The following is a 20,499-nucleotide window of genomic DNA, read 5'->3' as shown; positions in this document are numbered from 1 at the left end:
AAAAGAACTACTTAACATAATAAATTTTAAGCTAGCAATTTGCAAGAGTAGGAGAGGAGTAGGCTCTAAGGAAGGAGAGATCATAATGAAAATAAGAAACGTGGAGAGAAAAAAAGAAGGAAAAGGTAGGAGAGAAAGGAGCATTAGATTTTAGCATCCATAGTAGCATATTCTAATATGATCTCAAAAAATAGAAAATTATTTCCATGCATGAAACAGTTTTAAAAGTTTCAAAGTGTGCTATCACTATAGATTCTACTCCACTTTAAAAAAAAATAATTTCAGCAAAGTTAAGATTTTTTTTTTTCTGCCAAGTCTTTTTTTTTTTGTATCTTAAAGACTTTCAGAAATCCATTTTAGTTTTTTCTTAGGAATGTCAAAAGAAGAGCACTGGCTATAATTCACAGTATCCAACAATTCTGAATTCCTCCAACTGGGTTAGCCATTATAAACAGAGCAACAATCAATAAGCCAGGATGTGAAATAAACAACCCTTCTCCTGGGCATATAAGCAATTTTACTGGGAAAATGAAGCTATTTCAATAATTTTCCTTTAATAATATTTATTTCTTTTTTTGACACCACTTTATCAAATGAAGAACTGTTAAACAAAAAAAAAAAAATACACTTTAAAGAAATGTTTAAGTTCCATAACAATACTTCCCCTTTAAGAACAAACTTCTTCAGTACTAGAAATTAATTTTGTCAGTACTAATGAAGTAAATGGGCTAAAATCTGGAATTTAGAATGAGCTTTAGTTAGACGTGAGTAGCCATTATTATACAACATCAAAATGTGTATTTTACCTAAATGATTTTTCTTAGATATTTTAACTTGGATCCAAGAGTTTCACTGCTTTTTAAAAATTACTCAATTAAGAATTATTCTTTGTTATACAGTGACTTATATAACTTTAGAAAGAATATATTATTCAGTTGAGTGGGAATATGTATTACTTACATTTTTCCTTATTGCCATTGGTACTGTGCAAGAATTCTCCATCAGAACGTGTTGTAGGGAAGTCATCTTCATCATCTTCTACCACTAAATAAAATACATTTAAGGATATTAGATTTTAAAAAGAAATCAATTATATTATTCTTATGTTCAACTGAATCAATTACACTCTTAAGAGTCTGTGAGTATAAGAGTTTATTCATCTTTTATGCTTTCACTGTTTATAAAGGTATACTCAATAAATATGCTATGGAATGTCATTAAATACATTATTTTAAAGCTGTATCCATTCTCAACGGGGACGGGATGATTAATAATTTAGTCTTCCCATCTCCTCCTACCTAGGTTGGGGCTAGGAAGGAGACTAAGGGCTACAAAAGGATATCTTACATGCAGAAGGGACCTTAGTCTCTTGGAGTTCTTAAATCTCCTATTTTTGTATACGCAAGCAAAATAAAACTACTTCAAGATGTGATATCGATTTTCATTTATCCCAATATACATGTGTACGTGAATATCCCTTTTAACTTACTCAATTAAAGAAAAAGAATTGTTTAAAATATCCATATTAGGTGTATAAAGTATATATATGGATTTTGTTTATAGCCTTGAGTCCTATCCTAAAGATAAAGCATTATGTACATACAAATATTTCAAAAATCCCAAACCCAAAGTATTTCTGATACTAAGCAGTTTTTGGATCAGCAATAGCAACCTGTATTATTTTTTGAGATACTCTCTACCAAAGCAATCTTCATTCTAAACTAATGTCTTACTGCCTGGATTTCTTCACCCAGGAGTACTCTGATCCTGCAAGGAGGATCAAAGTACTTCTCTTATGAATATGAAGCTCAATTTGATACCTTATTCCCTCCTTTGATAAAATGGTAGAAATTACCACCTAAAATACCTTTTTTTCTGTGCTGCCATTTTCTAATTACTGGACTAATTCATTTTTCATTGAAAAATTTGCTATTCATTTAAAAATAAAATTTTCAAATCATAACCTATTATTTACCTTGCATTCATTTCTACCCACAGATGACATCAATATCCAATGGACATTTTTCTTTTCCATTTTTATCATTCTTTTTTAGAAATGGGTCCCCACCAGACCCACTTTTTTTTGGGGGGGGGGGAATACCGGGGATTGAACGCAGGGATGCTTTACCACTGAGTTATATACATTGCCAACCCTTTTTACTTTTTGAGACTGGGTCTCCCTAAGTAGCTCAGAACCTTGCTAAATTGGTGAGGCTGGCCTCAAACTTGCAGTCCTCCTGCCTCAGCTTCAGTCTCAGTCTTCTGAGTTGTTGAGATTATAGGTTATGTACCACAGCACCTGATCCATTTGCACCATTCTAACAGGCTTCACTACCCATATTGATGCTTCTGCAGATACCTTAGTCCCAAGAATAATCATTTTTCCAGAATCTATTTTTTTTTTTTTTGAGCTTTATGGTTATACATAGTAGCTGGGTTCATCACAACAAACTCATACACTTGGGTCTTTATCTCTTCAATCAACTGTAAGTATGGTTAATTCTAAGAAATCCATTAACATAGCACACTGTTGTTTTAAAATCAGTACTCACAACTGGGTGTGGTAGCACATGCTGTAATCCCAATGACTGGGGAGGCTGAGACAAGAAGGTCACAAGCTTGAGGCTAGATGGGTAACTCAGTGACACCTATCTCAAAACAAAAAATCAAAAGGGCTGGGAATTTAGATCAGTGGTAGAGTAACTCAGGGTTCAATCCAATATTAAAAAAAAAAAAACCAATACTTATCTTTGGACAAGATGCTGACATTCATTCAATACCATCCTAATTAACTGTTCTTAAGTGCTATTAAGTAGTTTGTACTTCATTTGCCTCATTGGTATTACTCTGAGTTTTAAAAAATTCCTTTTCATATCTTTAACTCTATAGTTAGCTACTCCTATATTTTCTTCATTATCCATGATACAAATCCTCAACTTTATAATCTCCAAGCAAGCCTACAAACTACACATGGCTCGATTATCCATCAACTAAACCTTCAAGTAAACCCAGATATAAAACTTCAAATTTAGAGTTGTTAAATAAGGCTCTATAACCAAAGACCCATCTCACTTTAACAAAACATTCATCTCTCTCTTCGGCTGGTTGAGAAAGAAAATGAATTTTTAAACAATTACTCTGGACTGGAAGGTAGCACTGTGGTAGAACACTTTACAAGTTACTAATAAGAAAATTAAGTTTTAGATTGAATACCAACTGTTCTTGGGTTTAACAGTCTCAATCTAATAGCCTAATAACAACAAACAGGGATTTTCAACTTTTTTTTTTTTGGCCCAATGTTCAATATATAAAACTGATGAAAACAAGAGTTAAGTGGTGAAAATAGTGGCCTTCCCTATTTGCTTCCTAACAAAGCACTCCTTGTCCATCTTTGAGGCAATTTTAATGAACTCTTAGGAACACAAGACATGATTTGAAACCACTGTCTTAATACATATCCTCCATTCTGATCAGAATGGTCTCCTTTACCATGATCAAATCAATTATCAAATCATCTTTGGATCTTGCACTTCCTGCGTTCCCATACCTCTGCAACAACTGAATTAACCATGTTAATAACAGTAGCTATTATTTCTTAAGTTTTCGCTATTACACAGAGCTAACATATTCATATTTTATTCTCATAATCCTAAATGCTGGGCATAAGCGCCATGTGATAGTCAAGGAAACAGAAGTTGAGAAATGTTAAATAATTTACTTCAAATCATTAAATTAACAGTGAAAAGAAGAGAAACAAAAGAACAATTACTTTTAATGTGGCATATATGTCTTGTTTTCGAAATGAAACAATATATTTATGTAAGAGATAATGTCTTCTACTTCTATAATCCCTAGTGCATCTAGACCTAAAGAGTTAAGAACATGTGTGTGTTGGGTGGGGGGGTGGTGATGGTGATGAAGGATCAGGCTAACTTATTAGTAATTCTGACAAAACATTTTATATGAAAACACTGAATACTTAATATAAAAAAGTTTGTGATTATCATTTCAATATAAAATGAAGAACAGTAATTCCTAAAATTATTGAACTCAATGACTTAGTTTTGGTAATTTAATGAAAGCGCACCATAGAGATCCTTAGACTAAGGTCAGCAACTCTGAATTCTCAAAGCAATAAACTATAGTTCATGTCCTTATTTCACCTTTACCCAGCATGCAGTCTTTAAAAAAAATCATACCACATTTATGTATATCAAAGGGCATAAATGCATTCTTTATTGTCATGTATAACTAATTAGAACAAATTTTAAAAAACCCCAGCCATTTCTTAAATTGCTATTTGTAAGGAAACCAGTTCTTATGGGCTGAATTGTGTTCTTCCCCTCAATTCCTATGCCAAAGTCCTAACACCTTGTACCCCAGAATGTGACTATATTTAGAGATTAAATAAATGAAAATGAAGTCACCAGGTGCACCCTAATCCAATAGACTGGTATTCCTAATAAAAAGAGGAAATATGGACACACACACAGACATAAACACAGATGTGAAAACACATGGAGAACAGCCAAAGAAGCCTAGAACAGATCTTTCCCTTAATATCCCTGGAAGAAATCAATGCTGCCACCACCTCAATTTCAGAATAGTAAAAAAATATATCAGTGTTTAAGTCATCTACTCTCTGGTACTTGTTGTTATGGTAATCCTAGCAAACTAAAACATTAGTCTATGCTGTTGCTATTTTCAAAACATGTAACAGAAAGGATTCAGAGTTCAGTTTAAAAATTATCTTCCAAGTTTTCCATGCATTCCAACTTTTACTTCTTCCATCATCACTTTTTGTCACTTAAATATTATAACACTGTTAGTGTAAATAATTTGAATATAAACAAAAAACTCAATTCTGTATGCATCCTGTTTTTTTAAAGGGCTATTTATTTGCAAACAAAAAAAGATAATATGTAATGTTTAATTTGATAAAAAGGTACACTTATTTTTTAAAAAGAAAACAAAAAGAAAAGAAGAATTGTAGAGGAAAAAAAACCCTGAAATGTTAAAAAAAAAAAAAAAAAAACTTAATGTATATCAAATATAAAGGAATATGATTTCTGCTTCGGGGCAAGAGGAAATAAAAAACAACTGAATTTACTCTAGCATGAATCTAAAAAACTGAATAATATAAGTGAAACAATGGTTTCCTTTCTTTCTTTTTTCTGGGGCAGAGGGAGAGTACCAGGGTTGCTCTATACCACTGAGCTATATCCTGTCCTTTCTATTTTTTATTTTGAGACAGGGTATCACCAAGTTGCCAAAGCTGGCACTTGAACTTCCAACCTCTCCTGTCTCAGCCTCCTGAGCTGCTGGGATTAGAGGTGTGTTGCACCACACCTGGTCAAACAATGGTTTTCAAGATCCTTGATATTAGGCAATAAATGATGGTGATCCCCCAGAGAAGGGAAACAAAAGATGTGAGCTCTATGATAGCTCCAGCTCATTGACCTGGGAGTTTTCAGGTTATAGAAAAAGAATCAAGAACCCAAGGAAGAACCCAGTAGACTCCTGAGATGAAGAGATGGAGCCGAGAGTCCAAACAAACAAAGGTAACTAGAATTCTCAAGGAGAGTACTATAAAGGAGAAAGCTACATAGAGAACATTAGCCATCAGGAGGTATCCTTTAAGTATCCAGCAGAGTACTCACAGTACACGCAGATGAAGGAACCACAGAAGCCAGGTACAGAACCTTTGAAAAGGATTCCAAGGAACAGTATTCAAACCTTATGTGAGGGTAGAGAAGAGTACCTGTTCCCACAAGGCAGACTGGGAAACCTCCTAATTCAAAGGAAACTGGTTGGAAAACTCAGCAAGTTTTGTCTTAATAGTGGGGGAAAAAGGGAACTACATTATTGAAAAGTTCTGATGCTATACATAAAGGGGCATAATATTACTTGAAGGCAGAATGTGCTATATATGCAAACTATAAACAATATACAATTAATATACAAACTGCAAACCCTAAAGTAGCCACTAAAATAACATAACAGTTATAGCTAAGAGGCTAACAAAGGAGATAAATGTTGTTATTAAAAAAAAAAATCAAAAGGAGGAAAAAGGGAACAAAAAATACAAGAATTTGAATTCAGAGTATATACTTTTAGCAAGACCAAGAAACAAAACCATGCCAAGTGACCTAGTTATACTAGTAATAAACTTAATGCTAGTTAGTACTACAACAAAAAGTATTTATTTTTGTCTTCACAGTAAATTAAGAAAAAAATTGAAGGACATGTCCATTGAGTTTAGCAACATCTTCAGCACAAGCAAAGGGAAAGTAATTTTAAATCTCAAATTAAAGTTAAATGATGAGAACTGGGGTTATAGTTCAGCTGTAGAGCATCTGCCTAGGATGTTGTGAGGCACTGGGTTTGATCCTCAGCACCACATAAAAATAGATAAATAGAACAAAAAGGTATTGTGTCCATCTACAACAACAAAAAAGTTAACCAATGATCCATCCGATCTTTCTTTTCAAACACTCACTAAAACTAATTTTAAATGTATATGTAATGAAGAAGGTTTCTTCTATGAGAAAAAAGGGCAGAAGGAAAGATAAAGAGAAAAGAGGGTTGAAGAAAGATTAAAAAAAAAAAAGACAGTGAAAGAAAGAGAGTCAAAGAGGAACAAAAGGGAGAGAGGAGCATAGAAAAAGAAAGGAATCAACTGATTCCAGATATGAAGAATTTAATATATGCTTGTATCCTGTAAGACTCATCAAGGGGTAAATTTATTAGACATAATTATGTAAAATGCTCCATATTATCAAGATACCAGATACTATTTTTTAATTGAATAAAGAGTATCACTTAAAAGTCTTCAAGAGTATCTGGTATGGATGATCAGAAAAGAATTTGAACATGTACTCAAGTTACATTTATGCTGGCATCTGTTACACTGGGAGTTTGCAGCAAAAGTGACTATAATCACCTTTATTACTTAAAGACATTACCCGTTAAGATCAAGAGGCTTTAAATCCATTCATTCTCCAAGTAAAAATAGTGGTAATAGCCTAATTAACCTTTATCCCTTTGAAGTTCATCCTTGGAGACAGCATCAGCACAGGCATCAAAGTACTTCTGGAGAGTATCAACTTGTCTGCATAGAATGTCTCTAAAGGTTTCCATTTCAGCCAATTTCTCCCGTAAACTGTGGCCTTTCTGTAAGACACAAAAAGGGAAGGCACTGTAATTCAAGTGAAACAAAACTGGACTTTACTTGGTCCTATGATACTTTTTCACCATTTAAGATATGTACCTTACCACTAAAGGAATGAATAAAGAATGCTATAAGTTCAAGGTCATACTTCCAGGAATAGGCTTGAAGCTGATTAATCTAGTGACTTGATAATGATAAACCTGTAGGATATAAGGTAATAATGTGTGACAACTTGCTAATAATTTTTTTTTTTTGTACTGGGTGAAACCAGAGGCACTCTACCACTAAACCACATGGTCAGCCCTTTTGATTTTTTGTTTTGTGGTGTTACTAAGTTGCAGAGACTGGTTTTGACCTTGTGATCCTCCTGCCTTGGCCTCTTGAGTTGCTAGGATCACAAGTGTGTATCACCATGACCAGCTCTAACATAACATTTTAATATTTTTAGACACTGTGAGGAGAAACAGACAAGACTTTGAAATGGGAAAAAATATTCCTGGATGTACTTGTACAGTATATGTGAGAGTCATTTAGGAAACCCTCATGGGAGGGTGACACTGAATCACGTATAAGTTTTTGCCTTTCATTGCATTTGAGCTATTTTAAAATTCTTTAAGTAGAAAACTAAGTTATGTATGTGACTCTGGTCCATGAAGATGCAAAGGAACTCTGTCCTTCAAAGAGGTGTTGATTATCCGCCTGTGTATATTGATCAGTTTCATTTTAGTATTGATCAAATTCATTTTAGTATTCTTTAGAGTCTCCTTTGGAACAATTTTTAAATTAATATCTTAGCTCATTAATAAATGAAGTAAAATCTTATATATGTTCGTTCTGAGTCAAGATTTTACTCCTTAAATTTATTCTATAACAAATTCAAATTGCATTGTAGAAAAGTTCTTTCAAAAACCTATCAAATAAATTTGGATCACAACATCTAATACTAAAGTCAAGTTATGCTGCCTTAACTTAAAACATTCATAAACTCAAACCTTGAATGAAGAGGTGGATGTTGCAGAATAGCCACTTGCTCCAGACACCAGTGATACCATTGAGCCATGTCGACGCAAGCTAGATTCAGATCCATATCCTGATTCAGTCTAAGAAGGAAATGAAGTACATGAAAAAATTTTAAATAAAAAATTTTAAGAGAAAACAAAGAAATCAACAAAGTTATTATAACAATAGTGAGCAGTTTGGATTCACACAAGACACAATCCACTGACGTAAGCAATTCCTTTTAATACCTAAGTGCCATCTAATTTAGAAATTTATTGAATAAATACTACATGCTGGGTTAGGAGGCTAAGAGTGTTTAAAAATATGAAATAAAGCAGAGTTTAATAATAGTCTCTTTCCTATTAGTAACTATGAAAAAAGTCAATTTCAAAGACTCAAAGTAGAAGAGTAGTTACCAGAAACTGAGAGAGGAATAGAGTCAGTATTTGATGAGTACAGTTTCAGTAGGGGAAGATGAAAATGTTCTGGAGATGCAAGGTAGTGATGGCTGAACAATTGTGTTAATGTACTTAATGCCACAGACTGTATACTTAAAAATGGATTAAATGGTTATTTTATATTATGTATATTTTACTGTAATTTTAAAAAATGAATAGGACAAAAAGATCATAGGAAAACTTCCAGCCCTATTTCTTTATAGATGAGTCAGTTGTCCTGACAGCTCAAATATCACTGCCCCAGTTAAGTTTCTTTTATACCAGGTAGTTTGTCTCTTTACTTTTGACCATTCTTCTTTTTTTTTTTTTTTTTTTTTTTTTTTGGTACTAGGGATTGAACCCTGACGTGCTCTACCATTGAGTTTCATCCCCAGTCCTTTTAATTTTGAGACAGTATCTTAATAAATTGCCCAGCTGGCTTCAAACTTGCAATCCTGCCTCAGCTTCCTGAGTTTCTGGGATTATAGGGTTGTGGCACTCTGTTCAGCTATTTTCAAAAGTTCTTTAACACATTACAGTTATAGGATTTACCAATGAATTATAACAGTTTACATTTAATTACTACTTGACTTAGATCTTTATGGAAGAAGACTGCATCTATTTCATTTCTATAGCTACCGTCAAAGTTCATGCACAAAGAAAAGTTGAATTTTGTGAGTCTATTAAGCTTTCATACCATGGAACCAACTGGGACTTCTGGGTGAGTAGGTATAGGTTCAGGGCTGTGGAAATACATTTCATTTTAAAAGGACTGGTATTTTTCAGACCATCAGTTTGATACTGTACCTTCTTTAATACAAATGCAGTATTAGTAGGATAAAGGAACTAAATGTTTGAAAAAAATTACTTCCTTGTACCTAAAATCATGTATTCTGGATCTCTGATGCTTTCCTCTGTTACTTTTAAAAAACAGAGTGAATCAAATGCGTCTGTGGAGCTGGGCATGGTACCCCTATAATCCCAGTGACTCAGGAAGTCAAAGCAGGAAGATTCAAAGTTTGAGGTCAGCCTGGATAAATGAGTAAAATCCCATCTCAAAATAAAAAATAAAAAGGGCTAGAGGGTATAGCTCAGTGGTAGAGCACTGCTGGCTTCAATCCCCAGTAGGTAAAAGAAAAAAAAAAAATGCTTCTGTGGGAAAAAAAATCAAGGTATTTGTATTACATCATTTAACAGAATATCGTGTCTTTTAAGATTTTAAATAGGCATTTATATTTAACAGTTTTTCTTCATTTGAATGTAGGAAAAATCCCGTTTCTCAAACATTCAAAATTTTTAATATTAGAGATCAGTACAGAAAACAAAGGAACAAAAACTACACTATGTATAATTTTAATCACAGTCACTAAATTTAAGAGGTAAAATAACATCTAATTACTTTTGGTATCAAACTTATAGCAACAATTAGAAATTGTTTTAGCTTACTTGATTCTCAAGATTATAAAACATTAAAATTATATAGAATGTGTTTTCTATGGAAAATACACAAAGCACAGGATGTTAGAAATTACAGACAAGATAAATATCCCCAACTTCCCTACCAGGCCATTATGAGATAAACAAAATGTCCCAGAGTTATTTTTATTGGGGGTGAGGGGAGGTGTACCAGAGATTTAACCCACAGGTGCTTTACCACTGAGCTATATCCCTAGGCTTTTTGTTTTTATTTTGAGACAGGGTCTCCCTAAGTTGCTTAAGGTCTTGCTAATAAGTTGCTGAGGTTGGTCTTGAACTTGCAATCTTTCTTTCTCAGCCTTCTGAGCTGCTGGAATTATAGGCATGTATCACTGCACCCAACAAAGTTCTTTAAATAGCCTGACTTTTTCTGTTACCTCAGAACTGTAGGAGCCATGGTCACCAAAAGTTTGGTTACTGCCACAATTAAGTGCCTCAAAGCTATTAAGAACTAGAATCATATACTCCATAAGCTCATTCAAATATAAAAAAAAATGAAAAAGAAAAGGAAAGAGCAATGGGAAAAGAACAGAGATTAGAAGTAGGATTAAGTGGCAAGAAACTGAAAAGAGGAATGATACCCTGAAGATACAACAGTGACAGTCTCAAAGCTTCAGCAAACTTGCTGTCACCTACTAGAATCAATAAGACAGCTTTGATAAAGAAAAAGAAGGGGGAGGGGAGGAAAAAGTAAAGGAAAAGGAAGAGAAAACAGAGGGTGTGGAAAGGAAGAGGAGACATTCAAAACAAAAAGCTATTCAGCTATGAAAAAGAAATGACTATCATTAGGCAAAGACATTAGAAATTTATCCATATAAAAATGAACAGCCTCTTAAAATTCAACTTCCAGCACACACCAGTCACCAAAGTAGAACTGTCACACTTTGATGATGCTTGTTTATAACCCATTCTATCTATAAAAGGTATCTCTAAATATGTAAGACTAGATGGAATCAGAGCTCTTCTCCAAGACTTATACCATTCCATATCCCTCCCATCCCCCACATCACTGGGGGCTGAACCCAGGGGTATTCTACCACTGAGCTAATCTCCAGCTCTTTTGATTTTTTATTTTGAGACAGGGTCTCACTAAGTTGCCCACGTTAGCACTGAACTTGCAATCCTGCCTCAGCTTCCTGAGTAGTTGGGATTAAAGTAGGGATGCACCTGCATCACTACACATAGCTACCACTCCACATCTTAAAGAGAAACAGTAAAATAAGTATTTTGGTGACTAGAAAACTATTAATAGAAGAACAAAGTATGAATTCACAATAAGGGGGAGGCAAGAGAAGAATAGAGGTACTCTGGATTAGACAGAGGGGAGTAAAGGGAGGGGAGGGGGCATAATGGTAGGAAGGATAGTAGGATGAATGGGACACTATTACCCTATGTGTATATGATTACATGACTGGTGTTACTCTACACCAGGTACAACCAGAAGAATGAGAAATTATTCTCCATTTATGTGTCAAAATGCATTCTACTACCATGTATGATTAGAATAAATTTTAAAAAAGGACAAAGCATGAACTTGATTACAGGTAAATTATACCTCAAGAAAACTGATTTCAAAAGGTAAAACTAATCTATGACAAAACAGAGCAGATCAGTGTGCAGTGAAAGCACTGATCATAGAGAGGTACCAAGAAAACTGTAGGGGTACAGAGTATATCTGTTAAAACTCAAACCGTGCAGTTAAAATAGGTACATTTTAAGAATGTAAATTATACTCAAATAAAACTGATAAATAAAAAAGTAAGCACTTAAATATCATAGAATTGTACCAAAGGGAATCCTAATTATAGCAATAGAACGGTTCACACAAAAAATAAGACTTCATATCAAATAATGAGACTCTGAAAGTACTAGAGCAAAGGTGTCATGCGTGATCTTTAACCTTAAATGGCTCTAGTATTTTTGTCCTCTCTCTTTTCACAATAATGCTAACTTTATCAGTGTAGCATTTCTATATTTTAGTTGTCTTTGGTAAAGTTTTCCTGTTCCATTTAAACTTAGAGGACTAGAAATAGAAATAGGAACAATCTTTGTAATAGATGACAAATATAAGGAATTTCAGAAACTACTTAAGTATCTTAGATACTTAAGTGTGACTCATTTCTAAATAGAAATTAATCTGAATTACCTATCTAAATCCAACTCCTTATATTTATGATCCAATTTTATAATATTAAACATTTTGGACATCCTATTGAAAAATACTTAAAATCCAACAATTTGAAATTTAAATTCAAAAGATTCTATCATCACCATTTACTTGTTCATACAAACGAGTCTCAGAACAAGTCAAACTATTGATTTTCTTAAAGGTCTAAAATAAACACAAACATTAAAGTGTTATTAACTTTTTTTTTGCTATACAACTTCTTATATCTTTCTCTATTTATCTACTTCCACTATTTCAAAATAGGTAACATCTTACAACAAAGACATGATAAAAATCAAAGTCCATTTACAGCAATATTGATGCAACACGTTAAGTAATAGATAATATATTGTGAATAGTTCACTTTAACTATTTCTAACTAATTTCATTTAAATAAACTCCATGATAAATTACAGAAATCATTCCAAAGAAAAAGAAAATACTATACACTCATGAATCCCATTCTATTGTTATTCAGTGTAAATAATGAAGATTCATGGCTCTTCTTTAGTAACTAATATAATTTTAATTTATAATCAAAATGAGTCACAAAGCAATAAAGAATTATCATTATATTAAAGAAATACTTTAAATTGATTGTCCTTAGATACAGTTCTAAATTTGCTATTTGCTTTAGATTTCTCTCAAAAATCAAATTCATCATCAAAGATATGTTAAAAAAAAAGTTGACATAGGGGACAAAAATAACTTCAAGAGAGAAGTTAGTGAACTATTTTGAAAAGTAGCAATGCTTGACACATCTATTCTGGCTTCCCAAGATGTTGACTTTGAAAGCAATAACACTAATTTGAATTTGTTTTTTAAGGGTGGAATGGAAGAGTAAGGAAATAAGGATGAAAACGGGAAGAAATTACTTTATGGTCACAACTGACACAGCTAAATGTTCTTTTCTGTTCAAACTTAATATTTAAATAAAAAAACTATAAAATGCTTTCAAAATCTCATTGGTACAATTTTAGGGGTAATATTTTAAAAGCATGCTTGCTTTTTCTTAATCCCACTCACTGCTCCTCAAGAAAGAAGTTGCACTCCTTCACAACCTCTAATCATTGATAGAACATTTTGAAAAAACATCAAATTCTACCCAAAGTTAATAATCTGGAATTCAAAAAGTTATCACAGAAATGTTTTTTCCTTTCAAAAAAATCTGCCTTAAGCCCTCATACAAATTGTTTTGCAAAAAAAATTCTTTCCCAAATTTGCTAGTGTTTGTGTAAGTAGTGTTCCTGAACACATTTTGCATAAACCTGAAATGCCATTTTGGTTCAACGAAAATTTATAGAAAGAATTCCACACAGAATAAGGTTAACTTCTAAATGCCACAATGAGACTACCTTTGTTATATTAAAACACTCTTCATTTAAAGAAAAAAGGGGAATGGATCTCTTGGCCAGTAGAGGGAGTCAGAAGCATTTTTCAAATGTACGCTTGGGAAACTGATACAAAGGTTACTACTGGTCAAAGTACAACAGTAACCTTTGGATTAATTCCTTTTAGGTAAACCTTTATATACCTTTACATTTTAAAAACATTTAAAAGTATTTACAAATTATAGCATATAGTTTATAAAGTAATAAATTTAGTAACATAGTAGAAATGCCTAAAAACTGATTTGAAAAAATTCCTTTGAGTCACAACTAATCATAGTTTAATCATATGGGAGATAAATATTAGTCCACCTATGCCCTAAAAGAAGTGGTATAAAATACAGCAAAAAGGTTGGCTTTTTAATTTTTTAATAGCACTTACCTTTTGAAATATTTATTTTTTCCTAGTAACAATCTCTAGCAAGAAGCAAAGCAAGGAAATTGAGAAAGAAATTAAGTAACTTCCTCATGCTGTCAGAAATTACTTAGTTATTAGTGACACAGTTCCTCTTTCTCCCCTGTCCTGTCCAAGTACACTATCTGTCTCCATTTTAATAAAGGAAAGAGGGAAAAAAAAAAAGTAAATATTCAATATCACCATTCAAAGAACTACAACTGCCCAAACACAATATGGTACTAAAGAAGAAGAGGAGACATAGCAGCTACCCTTTTTTTCTCTAAGATTTCAGTCCTTTCTTTCTTGCACTTATAGAGCTTTTGATTCTATAATATATTTCTATATTTATAGGGTGGGAGAATTAAAGTAAATTTATCAGAAAGTTATTAAGTCCACACTATGTACCATAAATTGTTTAGGAACCCAATCTGGGGTAAGAGGAAGGGTAGGTTGTGGCATAGTTGGAGGAGCAGGGTTAGGCAGAGGAAGTCCCTGAGGTGGAGGGGGGGACGACGGCGGCGGTGGGTGGGGGGCAGAAGGAAACGGAAGATAAAGTGACTAGTCCAGAAAAAGCTGAAGAATCAAAATTAAAAGCAAGGTATCCTCACCTGGGATCAAAGCCTGGAGCTTCAGATTTTTTAAGAAAACAATTGCAGAAAGGGCAAAAATATTTTGATTTTGGGAATTACAACATGGCAAAAGCACAAAGAACAAGCAAGTTCCTACTGGCAGCCTGGGATAAGACAGGTCACTGGTGACCACATTCCTACTCCACAGGACCTTCCTCAATGGAAACCATCCCTTGTTCCTAGCAAGCTGGCTAGCTAATTAAAAGAGTTGACCAGCAATAATTTTCTAATTCCTATTATTTCTCCTCATATGTTATTTATCCACTTTTTATTCCTTTCATTCACTTAAGTCATTTGAGACTGACGGTTTGGCAGGTGATAGTGTGTGCTACTGTAAGGGAATACACATGTGTAGAGGTTTTGATTAGTTTTAACAGTGCACTGATAAAAAGGACATGTTAGAGCAACATAAGTAATCTACTAGAAAATATCTGTATACATTACCTAACTCCAAGTGTAGATTCCAACAAGTAACAAGCAAATCTTACAATTTTAGTGTTTTGGTCTTCCTCACTTCATCTTAATTATAGCTTTGTATGTTACTCTTATTTAATGTAACCTCTGTATTGATTTCTTCTGTATTTTCCTTTTGAATTTTGTAAAACAAAAGTTTAATTAAGATCACAAGTTGGAAGAGAAGTCACATAATTCAAACATACACAGAAGGGACTTCAAAAGATTTGTATAACTGTGCTTGAACTTGAATGGCCTTAAACCTGTTTCAGCTTTAACAACAGAATTTTACTTGGGCAATATTTGCCCATTCTGATGTAATTTATGACTTCAGTGCTCAACAGGTGCCACTGAAGCTAGTATTCTTAATTAGTTCTGTAGTGCCGAATATCTTTCGTTGTTGAAGATGTGAATGAAGTATGCATGTGCATCAAATGTTGAATTCATTTTTGTGCCATTTTTGAAAATAATTTTGCACAACCTAAAAAAAAAAAAAAATCCAGTCTATGGTACAAAAGGTAAATCTAAATAAACCTATGTTGATACTCTGAAATTCTTTTTTATTTTCCTTCCAGTACTGGGGGGTTAAACCCAGGGGCACTCTACCTAACTAGCTACATACCTTTTTTGTTTTTTGAGATGGTGTCTTGCTAAGTTGCAGAGGCTGGTCTCAAACTTGTGAGAGTCCTGCCTCAGCCTCCCAGGTCACTGGGATTACAGGTATAAGCCACTGTGCCTAAATTATCTGTTTTTCCTCTGTGGGAGTCTAGAGTTCTTTTTCTCTTAGTGACATTAAAATGGATGAAACAACTACATGAATAAAAATGAGGCCATTTAAAGGAAGTCTGGTAAACATTTCCCCACTCTAGCTATAAAAACAAATACTACAAGGGAGGTTGTTTTTGTTTTGCTTTGAGAGAAGAGCTAATGAAATATTTGAGTAATTTAAAATGGATATTTTATATACTAATTCCTGAAAGCTACCCTGGAAATTATAAACACAAAAACAAGAGTAAAAGCTAATATTTACTCTGCACCAGACATCACTGATACTAAGTGCTTTAAGAGCATTTATCTCACTTAATTCTTTAATAGCCGATGTAACATAGGAATATATCATTATACTCATTTTATAGGTGGTTTTGTGTAATGTCTTCTGAATCACACAACTATGAAATAAGGAAACAGGAATTCAATTCCAGATTGAAGTGCTAATGACACTAGTCATTAGGCTGTGCTGCCTCAATAGCTAAACTGTGCTTCTACTTCTCTCAAATCCTTTTTTCACTCTTTCCATTGATATTTCCTAGTTCTGGTTCCTAAGTATCTCATTTGGATTAATCTACAAGGTTTCAATGGGTTTTAGACTTGTCTTCCTCAAAATTTTCCCTAGTGCAGAGTAGTTCTTTAAAAACAAACATTTAATTCTTTCACTTGTTTTAAATCCTGTTCAGCTCCCAATTTCTCTTAGGATCAAATGCATACATTACTTATAAGGAAGGTCTTGTTAGAAGCAGAAATACAACTAAACTATCAGTCTTTATATTTATTTACTACCCATTATTTTAAATATGTTGCATCAGTGTTGCGATAAAGGTCTTTTGTCCTAGCATATAGTTGTTGTAAGAAGATATTACCTGTTCTAAAACAGTGTAACTATCTTAACCATTTCTAAGCACAGAGTTTGGTAGTTTTATGTCCACAATGTTGTGCAACTGATCTCCAGAACTTTCTCATTATGCAAAACTGAAACTATATCAATTAAACAACTATTTCTCCCTTCTCTCAGTACTTGGCAAAAACTAGTTTCTGTCCCTATGAATTTATTATATAAGTAAAATCACGCAGTATTTGTCTTTTTGTGACTGGCTAATTTTACTTAGTGTAATGTCAAGCTTCATCCATGTTGAAACATATTGCAGAATTCCCTTCCTTTTTAAGACTAATATTCCATTATTAGGATATAACACATTTTGCTTATTTAATTCATGCACTGATGTATACTTGGGTTGTTTCCATGTTTTAAATATCGTGAAAAATGCTCCTATGAACATGGGTGTACAAATATATCTTTAAGAATCCTCTTCTGATTCTTTTGGCTTTGTAACAGAAGTACAATTGCTGGATCATATGATAATTCTCTTAATTTTTTGAGGAATTGCCATACTGTTTTTTCACACTGGCTTTACTATTGCACATTCCCACATAAAGATTCCAGTTTTTCCAGATCTTTGCCAACACTTTTTTCTTTTTTGGATAGTAGCCAAATGGGTGTGAGGTGGTATCTCAGAGGAGTAATGATCTGTAGTTCCCTAATGACTAGTGATGTGAAGTACCTCGGGATTGTGCTTATTGGCCACTTATTTATTTATTTATTTATTTTGAAGAAATTACTATTCAAGTCTGTGGTCCTTTTTAAAATTTTTTGTTGTTGAGCTTTAAAACTTCTAAAATAGGATATGGACATTAATTCCTTGTCAAATAAATGATTTGCAAATATTTTCTCCCACTCTGAGGTTTTCCTTTTTGTTGTTATGTCTTTTGATACAGAATTTTTTTTTCCATGTAATCCAGTTTGTCTAATTTTTTCTTTTGTTCCCTTAGACTCTGGTGTCATATCCAATAAATGACTGCCAAACCCAATGTTGTTAAAACTTTTGATCTGTTTTCTTCAAAGAGTGTATTATTTTAGGTCTTACCTTTAGATCTTTGATTCATTTTGAGTTAATTTTTGTATATAGTGTGAGGCAAGGTCCAACTTCACTCTTCTGAATGTGCATATTCAGCTTTCCTAGCACTATTTGTTGAAAAGTCTATCCTTTGTCCTGTTAAAAGGTCTTGGCATCCTTGACCCAAATAATTTGATTATAACTGGAGACTTTATTTCTGGGCTCTCTTATTTTACTACACTGGTCCATATATGTATCTATTACAGTATCAAACTGTTTTTTTTTTTTTTTTTCAAACTGTTTTGATTACTGCAACTTTGTAGTAAGTTTTGAAAACCAGGAAATATAAGTCTTCCACCATTGGTCTTTTTCAAGATTTCTGGCTATTTGGGATAGAGATTTCACATGAATTTTAGAATGGGTTTTTTCTGTTTATGCAAAAAAGTCATTAGGAATTTGATAGGCACTGCATTGAACACACAGATCACTTTGAACAGCATGGATATTTTAATAAAATAAAAATTTTCTAACATGAATTATTTCCTTTTTATTTATGCCTTCTTTGATTTCTTTCAGCGGTTCTTATTGCTTTCATTGTACAATTTTTTTTTACTACTTTGGTTAATTTCTAAGTAATTTTTCATGTTATTATAAGTGAATTATTTTTGTTAGTGTATAGAAATGCAACTAACTTTGTTGTGCTGCCTTTGTATCCTGCAATTTTGCTAAATTCACTTGTTAATTCTAACAGGTATAGGGGTGTAGGTGTAGGGGTGTGTGTGTGTGTCTGTGTGTGTAGAACTTCATGGTTTTCTATTTATAAAATATTTGTGAACAGATAATTTTACTTCTTTTATTTCCAATGTAGAAGTCGTTCATATATATTGTCTTACTTAATTGCTCTGGCTAGAACTGCCATTATTATGTCAAAATAGAAATGGTGAAAAGTGGCACCTTGAAATTAGAAAACTTCTAGTCTTTTATCACCGAGTGTGATGCTCACTATCGATTTCTCTCTTTCTCACGCACACATACACACACACACAAACATATAAATGTCAAGGTAGTTTCCTTCTATCCGTAGACTGTTGAATGTTTTAATCATGAAAGGGTGCTGAATTTTGTCAAATGTCTTTTCTGCATCAGTTGGATGATTGTGCATTTCCCTTCCTTCATCGTGTTAATGTAGTGTATACTATTACACTTATTGATTTTCATATGATGAATTATCCTTGTAGTCCAGGAATAAATTCCACTTGATCAGATGTATAATCCTTTTAATATACTAAATTTGGTTTGCTAGTATTCTGTGGAGAATTTTTTGCATCTGTGTACTTAAGGAATATTGATCTGCAGTTTTTTGTGGTATCTTTGGTTTTGGTATCAGAGTAATGCTGATCTCATAGAATAAGATAGTAAGTATTCCACCCAATACAATTTTGGGGGAAAGTCTGAGAAGGACTGGTATTAGTTTTAAATATTTGGTAGAATTTGCCTGTGAAGTCATCAGGTTCAAGGATTTTCTTTGTTGGGAGATTTTAAATTAGTGATTCTATCTCCTTACTAGTTATAGGTCTACTCAGCTTGATTGATTGATTTGGTATGGATAAACCATGTATTTCTATGTATTTTTCCATTTTATCTACTTTATCTAATTTGTTAATTTTTCATTTTACTTTTATAATCCTTGTTTTTAATTAGTAGCAACATAATGTCATCACTTTCATTTCTCTTGTTTATAATTTTAGTGTTCTCCTTTTCTTCTTATTCCATCTAGCTAAAGGTTTGTCAGTTTTGTATCTTTTCAAAGAACCAACTTTTAGTTTCAATGACTTTCTCTATTTTCTATTCTCTATTTCACGGACCTTTTCTTCTGCTAGATTTGGGTCAGGCTGTGTTGTCTTAAATTGGAAAGTTAGGATGTTGAGATTTGAAATCTTTGTTTTTCAATCATTTATGACTGACTATAAATTTCCCACTGAGCACTAATTTTGCTGTAACATCTCAGTTTTTAATGTTGTGCTTTCACTTTCAGTTGGTTCTAAGCATTTCTTAATTTTCCTGGAGATTCATTCTTTGATCCATTGATTGTTGAAAAATGTGTTGTTTAATTTCCATAATTCTATGAAGTTTCCAGTTTTACTTCTGCTACGGGTTTCCTTTGTGGTCAGAAAAGATACTTTGTATGACATCAATTTAATCTAATGAGATTTGTATTCTAACACATGATCTACCCTAGAGAATGTCCCATGTATACTTGAGAAGAATGTGCAAGCTATTGTTGGGTATATGTGTATTAGATATAATTGTGCCCCAAAACATTAACTAATGTCCTTTAAATATACATTAGTTTCTTATACTGAAAACAAAATGTGGATTTACAAACCAGTTAAAATCCTACTAGTTTTTAGATTATTATTTGTTTTCGAAAAAAATATAGTAGTCTCTTAAATAATATAGAAAACAAAAAGCAAAATTACAAACTGTTGGTTTCACTGCTATTAATTTTTATTACTGCCCATGTACTTAATTACCTTTACTGAGATCTTTATTTCTTCATGTGGCTTTTGGTTACCATCTACTTTGCTTACACTTTACCCTACAGGACTCTATCAAGCATTTCTGTCACTGCAGGTCAAAATGGTAACCAATTCCTGTTTTTCTTTATTTGGGAACATCTTAATGTCAAAGAACAGTTTTATCAAATACAGGA

General features: G+C 33.0%; 1 protein-coding gene and 1 pseudogene across 1 annotated transcript in view; one reads left to right on the top strand and one right to left on the bottom strand.

Annotated features, from left to right (window-relative positions):
* Cert1 (ceramide transporter 1) overlaps positions 1–20,499 on the bottom strand; it is a 112,024-nt gene that overhangs the window by 47,317 nt on the left and 44,208 nt on the right. Inside the window, 3 exon segments of the mRNA XM_047555712.1 lie at positions 961–1,044; positions 7,035–7,173; positions 8,164–8,271. Coding sequence (XP_047411668.1) covers positions 961–1,044; positions 7,035–7,173; positions 8,164–8,271 — 331 coding nt within the window.
* Positions 9,209–14,863, top strand: LOC124986889 (cAMP-regulated phosphoprotein 19-like; annotated as a pseudogene).

This window comes from Sciurus carolinensis, chromosome 6, assembly GCF_902686445.1.
Source record: "Sciurus carolinensis chromosome 6, mSciCar1.2, whole genome shotgun sequence".
In the NCBI taxonomy this organism is placed as follows: domain Eukaryota; kingdom Metazoa; phylum Chordata; class Mammalia; order Rodentia; family Sciuridae; genus Sciurus; species Sciurus carolinensis.
Note: the sequence above shows the minus strand (reverse complement) of the source record. Positions and strands in the feature narration are given on the sequence as shown.